The 10,837-nt window shown below is 35.4% G+C and overlaps 2 protein-coding genes across 2 annotated transcripts in view; one reads left to right on the top strand and one right to left on the bottom strand.

Moving 5' to 3' along the window:
- LOC110022705 (MLO-like protein 11) overlaps nt 1–2,338 on the top strand; it is a 5,488-nt gene extending 3,150 nt beyond the window's left edge. The window contains exons 3-8 of the mRNA XM_020721777.1: nt 5–94; nt 375–545; nt 636–671; nt 792–859; nt 1,245–1,305; nt 1,699–2,338. Coding sequence (XP_020577436.1) covers nt 5–94; nt 375–545; nt 636–671; nt 792–859; nt 1,245–1,305; nt 1,699–2,118 — 846 coding nt within the window. The 3' untranslated portion in view covers nt 2,119–2,338. The remainder of the gene's footprint in view (nt 1–4; nt 95–374; nt 546–635; nt 672–791; nt 860–1,244; nt 1,306–1,698) is intronic.
- A 5,455-nt stretch (nt 2,339–7,793) lies between these two features.
- LOC110022742 (E3 ubiquitin-protein ligase RMA2-like) lies at nt 7,794–9,091 on the bottom strand. Its single transcript, XM_020721825.1, has 2 exons — nt 8,898–9,091; nt 7,794–8,720 (listed from the first exon to the last, which is right to left on the bottom strand). The coding sequence occupies exon 2, from the start codon at nt 8,683–8,685 to the stop codon at nt 8,035–8,037; it is 651 nt and encodes a 216-aa protein (XP_020577484.1). The 5' UTR covers nt 8,686–8,720; nt 8,898–9,091; the 3' UTR covers nt 7,794–8,034.
- Nucleotides 9,092–10,837: the final 1,746 nt, after the last annotated feature.

Here is a 10,837-nt window from a genome sequence, read left to right as displayed (position 1 = left end):
GAAGAAAAGACCTCACAAAAATGAGGTCAACACACTGTTCTGTGATATTGCAGGATCTAACCTTTACTTTTGGATAGCTATAATACCTATTGCTGTAAGTGTCAAACCCTCAAACAGAACTTCCTATTCAGAAAACTATACATGCCGCCCAATTCCTATGCATTTACATATCTAACTTCTAAACTATATTTCTTACATTAATACCGCCAATATCTTTCATATCACTTCAAAAATACCATCATTGTTACTTTTTCATCCAAGAGTAAGGTGGCATGTATATGTAAAAATTGAAGTTTTGGTGTTAGATGTGTAAATACATAGGATTTGAGTGGTATGTGGGATGTAGATTCTGATTTTCTACTTAATTTTCTCAGCTTGTGCTTCTAGTCGGCGCAAAGTTGCAGCATGTAATTGCCACTCTGGCTCTGGAGAGTGTAGAGATTACTGAAAACTTAAGCAGTTATAGATTGAAGCCTAGAGATGATCTTTTCTGGTTCAAAAAACCTGATCTTTTGTTGTCTCTGATTCATTTCATTCTTTTTCAGGTTGGTATATTATCTAATTTCAGCAAAATTATGGGAGTTTTTAGGCTAATTTGTGAAGTTCTTGGCTAATTTTCATGTTAATGGTTGCAGAATGCATTTGAGCTCGCTTCCTTTTTCTGGTTTTGGGTATTTCTTCTCTCTTTTCAGAAACCATTGGTCATTTGGGTTTAATTTTGTTTTTTTTTAACTGAAGAAATCATGTTGGTATTGGTGTAAATAAAGCTAATTATTCTTTAGTTTTGACAGTGGCAGTTTGGGTATGATTCATGCTTCCTCAGAAACCATTGGTTGGTGTATGCACGGCTCATATTAGGGTGCGCTTATTTACTATTTTACCCATGTTTTGATTTTTTTTTTCTCTTGTAATATTTTATTTACCTTTATACCCCCCATTTCCTATGTATTTACATTTCTAACACCTAAACTTTAATTTTTACATACATACCACTTTCCCTATGCATGAATTTCCCTATGCAACTTTCCCTATGCATGAAAAGGTGTAGTTTATTTAGTCAAAAAGGCGATACTTTTGATGTGATATGAAAGACTTGGATGATATAAATGTAAAAAGTAAAGTTAAACTATTACATATATTACACGAGAATGGCGTAGTATGTAATTTTACTTAAAACCAAGTGATTTTAGTAAGTTTTGCCCTTCATTTTCTTTATGACTGCAAGAAGATGTTTTTGCTTGAAGGTTTGTTGGACAGTTTCTGTGTAGTTACAGTACATTGCCTCTCTATGCTTTGGTCACTCAGGTGATTTTCATGAACAACCTATTTCCTTGTCTGAAATTACATTCAGTAAGATTTGCATGCATACCACTCGATTCCTATGTATTTGCATATATACCACCTTACTTATGCATTAAAGGCTGAATTTCACTTTTTGAAAGTTAAAATGCTGGTATTTTCAATGTAATATGAAAGAATTGGGCGGTATAAATGCGAAATTAGATTTTGTTATGTGGATACATAAGAATTGGGTGGTTTGTATGCAAATATGCCCCTGCCACTTATATTGCAACATAATGATATATTACATATCATGCAATTGTTATGCATTTACATATCTAACCCAAAGTTTGATACTTGCGCTCATAAATTTATGCATGAAAAGATGTATAATTGTGATATATGTATGCACTTCAGATGGGGACAAACTACAAAGCTGCACTGATACCACACAGGATCAGAGAGACCATGCATGGGTGGGGCAAAGCTGCAAGGAGGAGGAGGAGAAACCGGCCAAGCACCGATGACTCGACAATACACACAGAGACATGCACGATTTGCTCGATCGAAGAAGATGACAAAGATCATCTGCTCGACAATTCCGCCGAAAACCAGTACGTTCAGATCGAGTTGCAGCCAGCTACCACCACTGCTAGGAACACTACCATAACCCCCATAGCTACTGATCATTCCACCCTTCATAGCTTAGGATCCGTCGATGGCGGCGCCGGTGTGCCGCTGCTGAAGCCGTCTTTCACCTTTCCGTCTTCGCCGTCGCTCTCGGGATGGGGACGAAAGATTTGTAGATCAGCTTCAATGCCTCCATGGGGAGTATGATTGTATGGAAGCTTGAGGGAGTGGGTTTGCATGTGGATTTCATGGACAAAAGATTTGTACCAAAGTGTATAAATATAAATATTAAATTTTAGGTGTCTACATATGTAAATACATTAGATTTGTGTGACATTTAAGTAAATTTCGCTACAAAGAATTGGCTATTGTTGCCAGAAATGTATCAGTATCTGAATTAAGTTTTGAGGACAATATATTAATATTTGCGCCAAGTTTTTTTTCTTTTATAACTACCTGCAATTATTTTTCTTATTACAATTTTGCATTTTAATATATTTTTTAAATTCAAATTTAGGATGAGCTGAGTTTGGATTTCATTAAAGTTATATTTAAATGATTAAATTGAGCATCATGATTATATGAGCACAATTATACTGAAAATAATTCAATGTGAGTTCAACTAAATAAGGATTAAGCACTTGAAGTATAATTAAAAATTTTGAAACTTTAGTTAAAAGGCTAAATACTTCATAAATTTAGCATGTTTGACACATCGAGCGGTTCAATGAGAGAATTAAAACGAGTCTAATTATTTAATTATAGGATCATTAAGACACTTAAATATTAAAAAATAACTTATGATTAAAAGAATCGGTATGGGTTGCCCAATTCAGTGTCTTAGAAATTATAAATTGACTCGCATTCTTCGTATAAAAAGTAAAAGAGAAGAGAAGATTAGGCTAACAACTAGAGAGTAACTCGTAACGAGATGTGCAGGTGAATTATAATCAAGGACCACCGCTAGCAATTATTATAACTAATTAAGACTGTTGCGGTCACCAACTATAATTATTAGAGCGAGCCTAATTTCAGTTGTTGCAGTCAAATAAACATTATATAGTGATGATTGCTGATTGATATGCTACCAACAAATTTTTATCATCCGACACGAATCTCGAGGCAATATTTTGATCAAGAAATAATCAAATATTGATAAAGTCATCCAGAGCTCTGATTTCAGCAAACTTATGGTCAAACTGACCAGCTCGATGAAACGGACCCAATGATATAAAAATTAGTCTAATCCAACTCACATCAAGCCCGGATCAAATCATTAAACCATTCTTAAAAATTTTCAAAGGCATTTGAAAGGACAAACGAATGTCGAATCTAACGAGTTCATAGTTGAATCGAGCGTCTCGACAAGACAAATCCAACGAGCCCAAGATTGCTCAATTTTGACATCATTACAACACTCAAATGTCTATCAAACGTCATTTGATCAAGGAAAGCTTTCCGGATCATCCGATCAAAATGGTTCATATTTCTGCATTAATTTCACTCAAAACACTATAAATAGAGTCTCACCCCCCCCATGAGGGAAAGGTTGGAGAGAGGAGGGAGGAGGCTTAAGAGAGAACTTGAGGCATTGAAAAAGAGCTCAAGTCCAAGATCATCATCGCCATCGTCGATCGCCGTCGACCACCACTGACCGTCAACAACCACCGTTGACCGTCATCGATTGTCGTCAACTACCGTCGATCTCCGCCGACCTCCTTTAACTACCGTTGACTCGACACGTCAGTCGACGTTGTAATTTAGAAAGCTAGTAACCCTTTCCCACCCGTGGGATAAGGGGCATCTGTAATCATCAACTTATATTAGATTTTTACAACTAGGTCAGGCCCCGTGGTTTTTCCCCTTTACGGGTTTTCCACACAAAAACTTCTGGTGCTATCACAGCTTGATTCATTTTCATCTGAGTGTGTGTTGAATCATCGCGCAACTCTAAGACGATAATCCATTACTCTACCGCCGCGAATTTTCTAGCACACATCACCGATTTTTATAATCTCATCATCCCCAACTCAAGAGAAGCGTGAACCCCTATAATTTCAGTTTGCAGATGGATTACTTTAACCAGGCAAGCCCAGGCTAGCCCTCGTGATTTTTCACCTAAAAAATTTAATTATCCCTTGCATTGTATTCTAATTTAATCAATTCATTACATAAATCAATTATTTTTTCTACTAGAATGAATCATTCAAATTTAACATTTTAACCCCCCAATTCCTGTGCATTTACATGTTAATTATTTTGGCCAAAATCTAATAAATGTGTCAACCCCAAAAATATAATTTTGTCACAAATGTAAATAGATGTATCAATCAAATATGCAAAAATAAAAAAATAAATTGTTTGGGCTTCCTTAATTGAGGCAAGATTATTAGAAGTAAATAAATTGAAGGGCATTCACTTGCATCCCCCCAAATTCCCATGTATTTACATATCTAACATCTAATCTTTATTTTTTACATTTATATCATCCAAATCTTTTATAATACTTTAAAAAAAAATCACTATTTTCATTTTTAAAAAGTGAAATGTAACTTTTATGTATAAAAAAAGTGAAAAATATATAAAAATTGATGCTTAAAGGCTAAATATATAAATACATAACTTTAGTGATATGTATGTAAATCTTCCGTAAATTATTGGAATGGAAAAGTGAAATACTACATATGTTGTTTAGACGGGATCGCATCACGCCCATATTGGGTTCGGACACTGTACATAAGCATTGAAAGAAGATTCTAAGGGTCCGTTTGGGGCAGCTTATAAGTGCGGGCGGCGTTTTCAAAACGTCGCCGTTCTGTTTGGCTCGCGCGTTTCGCCAACTTATCCGAAAATGCGTTTGGGTTTTTACAATAAACGCAGACTGCAGGTCGACCCCCGTGGCCGGCCCGCGGGTCGCGTTTCAGGATAAGCACGCACAAACTGCCCCAAACGGACCCTAAATGTTTCTGTTGGCATTAGCAACGACAAGAATTTTTAGGGGAGGTAAAATGTCTCTTTCTTAAGCTTCATATTCGCTTAGGCTAATTATCAGAGGTTGTCCATTGAAAGCAATAACACTATTTGGAGGTTCAATCATTCATTATAATACATCATAACATTTATGGAATTACATGAAATTTTATGTAATATATTATACACAACATTGATATATTTTTAAGGCGTATACATTGTATACATAAATAAGATAACATAAGTCTTTTTAAAATATTTATTTATTTATTGAATCGGGCCCACCTGTTAAAATGATAGATATAAACTCACCTGTCAAAGTGGCTGAATCGAGCCCACCTATCGATGTGACTGAATCGAACCCATCTATTAAAGTGGTTGAATCAAGCACACTTATAGAAATGGTTGAATTGACCCCACCAACCGATAATATTGTATTCAATCCCCTCAAAAAGATTGTCTGGTCTGCCTGTGTGAGGGTAGCTATAAGAGCATGTCATCTTGACTCGTAAGAAAAACATCTGCCAATCTATTATTAAAGACGTTGCCCAACATTTGGGACTCGATCTTTTCACTCAGACACAAGGAATGGGCATCGTATCGGAATCGCCTGACACCCAGATCGCAGACTTTTCATCAAGACAACCGAGAAAGGGCATAATATAATACGAAATGTATCGTGTTTATTATTATATTACTTTTCTCTTTTATGCATAAAAGAGAAGAAAAATGAGAAAAATAAGAATTCAATATATATTCTAAAATTCTCTTAGAAAAATAGCTTATTGGGATAGAGTTTTTGCCGTCATCTGTATTAAGAAAAAACTAAAACTAACATAACTATCTATAAATCAAACGCAATTATTCTAAATAAATTATTACATTATTAAATATGTATAAATCAAGTACAATTATATTGAATGGATACAAACAAAAACATCCAAATAAATCTTAATTGCAGCAATAAATATCTAAACCAAATACAATTATTTGGAATGTGTACAAAATAACCCTCTAAATAAATTGTTGCAGGACTCTTGATGTGGCAAATTAGAAGCCTTCTACGCTAAGAAACCTTTAGAGATTACTTGTTGATGCAATGTATATTTTGAGGCTAATAATTTCATAGTTTTCAACATTAATTTTGATAGCAACCCTTTAAAATTGTTTGATAAAACTATATTTTAAAGATTTGATAAAACTATATTTTATCATTTTTTTTTTCAAAAAATTACGGTGAACAATTACATTTGACAATTAGACAATTAAGATCTGATTTTTATTAAATAAAATAAATTTATAATAACTACCACAGCTTGAATAGTTGATTCTTTTATAACAGTCTCACGATAACTTATTCAAATAACTAATAAAACTACGACATTGAATATAAATTGATTATGAATCAAGCACATAAAATTCAACATCTTAAAATATAAATAATATAATGAAATTAGTGATTTATTAATCTATTGATATTAAGTTAATGAAATTAAGTTTGCTAAAATTGGAGTTCTGTATGGCTCTTAATTGAAGTTTGAATTTTTCTAGCTCAAAAGATTGCATTGAGATTTGAGTCATGCCTCGAGATTCGTGCTCGATGATGAAATTTTGGAATAATAATTTTTTAAAACTATATATATATATATAAAATCTTTTTTCGTGTTCGTCTCGTTTATATATCAAGCGTATATACATATAAACTGCTGGCGCGAATATCAAAGCAATCCAACGGCCCGGGACAGTGGCCAGTTGATCGAGGCGTCAGACCAAAAGAGCACAATCTGAACCTCTTAACAATCACTTCATCGAAGTCAATCGGCATACTATAATGAGAGAACGAATTGGCAGAACACGCTCGACCGTAGCTAATCGGTCGACCGATTCTTCAATACGACATGCACATCCCATCAATCGATCGAATCAAAACGTGTCCTCCAGTCAGTTACTATCACGTTCAAATTCAAATTTTAATACATATTTGATATAAAATAAGCACAATTAATCACATTAACGGCGATTTACATAAGTGTTTCTTCTTTCTGTAATTGTAAGAATACACCTATATAATTTGAAGGCAAAAAGACAAATAAAAGAACTTTTCCCCAGTTTCACTATAGAAATTGTCCTAATTAATCTCTCTCCCTCTCTATTCCTCCTCCCGGCTCTCTAACTCTCGAGAAGCATTCACAAAAGAAAACTTAGGATTCAATAGAGCACAAAAAAAAAGTTTGTGTTTGGCTCGTCTGCTTAGCAAATGAATCGAACACGAGCTTCTTAACAAGCAGAATACGAATTATTCGAGAACAACAAGCCTTTTAGACAGCCCAAAATATTCATATAGTAACTTTCTAAAGGCATCATTTTTTATTTCACAACATAAATCACATCAACTTTTTTGAATTTTGATTTGCCGAAAACTTAAAAGATCCAAAACTATACTAACCCATGCTCGTGGCACATTGATTTGAAATAAAATGTAGAATCCCAAACCCGGTAAAAAAAACTATATTTAAATCATACCTATAAAAAGAAGGCAATTAAACTAATATTTTCCCACTTTATAATTCTCCAAATAAACATTCCTAGGTTTCCCTTGACCAACTCCATGGAAGCAATCTATTTCCTCCTCATCATTCAAAACAACAGCTTCATAACTTTATCAAATCCACAAACAGCAAACTTTGATGCATCAAAATACTACAACCTTCAGTACAAGGACCAATTGAAAACAACTTAGAAACTATTAACAAAAAACTAATAAATTTATTCTAAGACAAAACCTTATCATTGTAATGGTAATAAAGAGAAAATATGTTGATGGTTAATACTCTTATTATGCTCATCAAGTATCTATCCTATTTGTTCTACAATCCCAAAGCTCCATAAATTCAGAAATTTGATTACAGATATTATGTTAGCTGCAACATGAATTTAAGAAATCTAGTCTGTGATACATCTAAATTGCAGCAAGCAAACCAAAATATATCTTTGATGAAAGTTTATTATAGCTAGCAACATGTCTAACTTAGATTCTGCTAGCTGTAACAACACATAAAACCAAGAAACTATCAAGCAAAAGACTATCATAAGGCCCCTTTATTTACATTATTGCAGCTAAGAAGGCTCATACTCACATAATTTCTCCGTTTTCTAGAAGAAGATGAGGCAGAAAAGCGCACAACAGAAGAGAAAAACCCACAGCTGATGTAGCCAGATATCAGCCCTCATCTCCAATCTTCTACTCCTCGGATTCTCCCCAAACACCTCGCTCATGGCCGTCGAAAAGTGCGAGCTCGGCGGATTGGGGAAGGCCCATGGAAGCATGGCGAATGCAATCTCGCCGAGCACCACGCCGGCCGTGGAGTGCAGGATTCCCGTGTGATACGGCTGTTGGTCGACAGCTGCGATAGCAACCAGTTTCCGAGTGTCTTTTGGCCGGCCTGGAATGCCGGAGCTCCGGCCATGGCTTTTGGGGGGGGGCCCGGCGAGCCCGCGGCCGTAGAGAGGGACGAAAGAAGAGTCAGAGATGGGGGATTTGCAGACAGGGCAACGGCGAGGGTTGTTGCTGGAGGTAGATTGAAGCCAGCGGTAGATGCAGGGCCAACAGTAAAGATGGCCGCAGAGAGTAACCACTGGATCGGAAACAAAGTCGAGGCAGATGTTGCAATCAAAGCTAGCATTAGCCGACGGAGGGGTTGGAGAACCGCTGCCGGCGATTTTCTTTAACGATGAATCCTCCTCCGGTGAGGATTCGAATAAGATATCAGGAAAAGAGCCCGCGATCGCTTCTTCCACTGCCATGTACTTGCAACAATGATCACAGCTCCGTATCGAACCTACCAGGCATTAAAACAGGTAGAAAATCAGAATCAAATGAGAGAAAATGAGAGCAATATCTATCTGGATCGGGAGAAAAAAATAGGCCGCGAGCTAGAAATCTACAAAAACCTAATCCAAGAGCTCGATACCAGAATCACTAATTTCTAAACCCTCATCTTATCGATTATAACCACCTTTAACGCAGATTCAATCACCACGTGGAGCGATCCGGAAAGCGGAAAAACGAAAACCAGAAGATTGGAGCGGATAGAACAATCACCGTTTCTTCAGTAACTGCTCGTCGGTTATCTTCCGGCCAGATCCAGGCGATTAACGGCGCTGGCCGGTAGCGGAGAGGAGAAAGCCGGCGAAAATCGGAAAAAATATCTAAGGGGTTGAGAGGATTATATAATTGGGTACGAGTCGGGTCCTTTTGTAGGTGGCGTCACACGCTTCGGATTGCGGCGTGCGGCGTGCCGCGTGCGAGATCAATTTTATGTACAGACCACCTATATCTATCTATTGCCATATCAACCATCTAAATGTTATTTCCTTACATTTATATCACATATCTTTTATGTTTGTTAAAAATATTATAATTTTAATTTTTAAAAAGCGAAATAAATAAGCAAGGAGACATATGTAAAAATCGAAGTTCATGTATTAAATAAAAAAATAAATCTTTCTAATATTATTTTTTTCTATAAAAAATTATTTTATATTTATATATTTAAATATAATTTAAAACTCCAACCATCTATGAAATAAGATATGCTTGATAAAACTAAATATTATTAAATTTATTTTGATATTAGCATAATCTTAAAGAAAATCTTATAAATTTTAGAAGAAAAAATGTATCCATAAATTTTTTATTGAATATTTTTTTATTGAATTAGTAAAAATTAGAAATTCAATATGTATATATATATATATATATATATATATATATAAAATGTTCGTTCAAATCACTATAAGTCAAATGTTCGGGAAGCACATCAAATGAATTGAGCTTATAATAGAGTCAAGAAGTAAGAAACAATAGTGAACAAGTAGAAATGTGTAATCTTTTTATTTTAAAATGACCCTTATTTATGAACTTAGGCCTATGGTTGTTGGAATTACATGTATGCCCTCTAATCATTGATTTCTAAGGGATTGTTTTTTTGTAAATTATAGATATCATATAAAATAAGACAAGTTGGCTTATCTGGTCGTCTTGAGGTCTGGGCTCTCTGTGATTCGATCGTTGGTCTTTAGATTGCCACGTCAGCGTCTGATCGGTAATAATGTCGTGGGTCTTCCGTTCTGCCATGAATCGGCCGTCATATCTTGAGGTGATTTGATCCTTAGGCTCGTTTTAGGATAATCATCTTAACTTGGGATTGTCAACCGATCAAATGACCCTTATAAGCGATCAATCCATCAGTCCTCCCATCGATCGTCCGTCCCTCTGCTTGTCGTCTCTTCACTTGACCGTTGGATTGCTTGCGAGATTAGTGCAAACATATTTTTTGTATGCAATTCTATAGGTCAAGACATACTTCCAGCTAATAAAATTTCTCTAAGATTGAACACATTTTTTTTTTTATAATTATGATAAACTTTCATAAGATTTACATATATAACACACAATTCATATGTGTATACATCAAATTTGTATCACGGATCTCAAAGCAATAGAACGGTCAAGACGACGGTCAGAAAATCGAGGCATCCTATCGCCCTATAACCAACCGCGTAATCAAGAATCGACCGACACAACTATGACGAAAGATCGGAACGACATACCACGTTTGCAGTCCTGACAAACCAGAGTGCCTGTGGAAAGCTTCGGTCACAACCAATCATACCCACTTTACTGCGGTAGATGAGATCGCTACTCAACCGGACACCTCTATCGAACGTCACAAGACACTGTCGTCACTCAACTGGTCGCCTCAGTCTGCCAAATTCAGGAGAATCAACCAGAAAATTAACATTATATTCGAATTCAATTTGTAATACTGATATATAATAAAATCTATATGATTGATTCGAACATCAAATGAATTAAAAACAGTTTTGATGATTGTTCTCTCATTTCTGCAATTATACAAAACACGTCTTTATAAATATGAGACAAAAACACAAA

This window comes from Phalaenopsis equestris, unplaced genomic scaffold (assembly GCF_001263595.1).
Source record: "Phalaenopsis equestris unplaced genomic scaffold, ASM126359v1 Scaffold000202, whole genome shotgun sequence".
Lineage (NCBI taxonomy): Eukaryota > Viridiplantae > Streptophyta > Magnoliopsida > Asparagales > Orchidaceae > Phalaenopsis > Phalaenopsis equestris.
The sequence above is the reverse complement of the archived record's forward strand: the minus strand, read 5'-3'. Positions and strand labels throughout refer to the sequence as shown.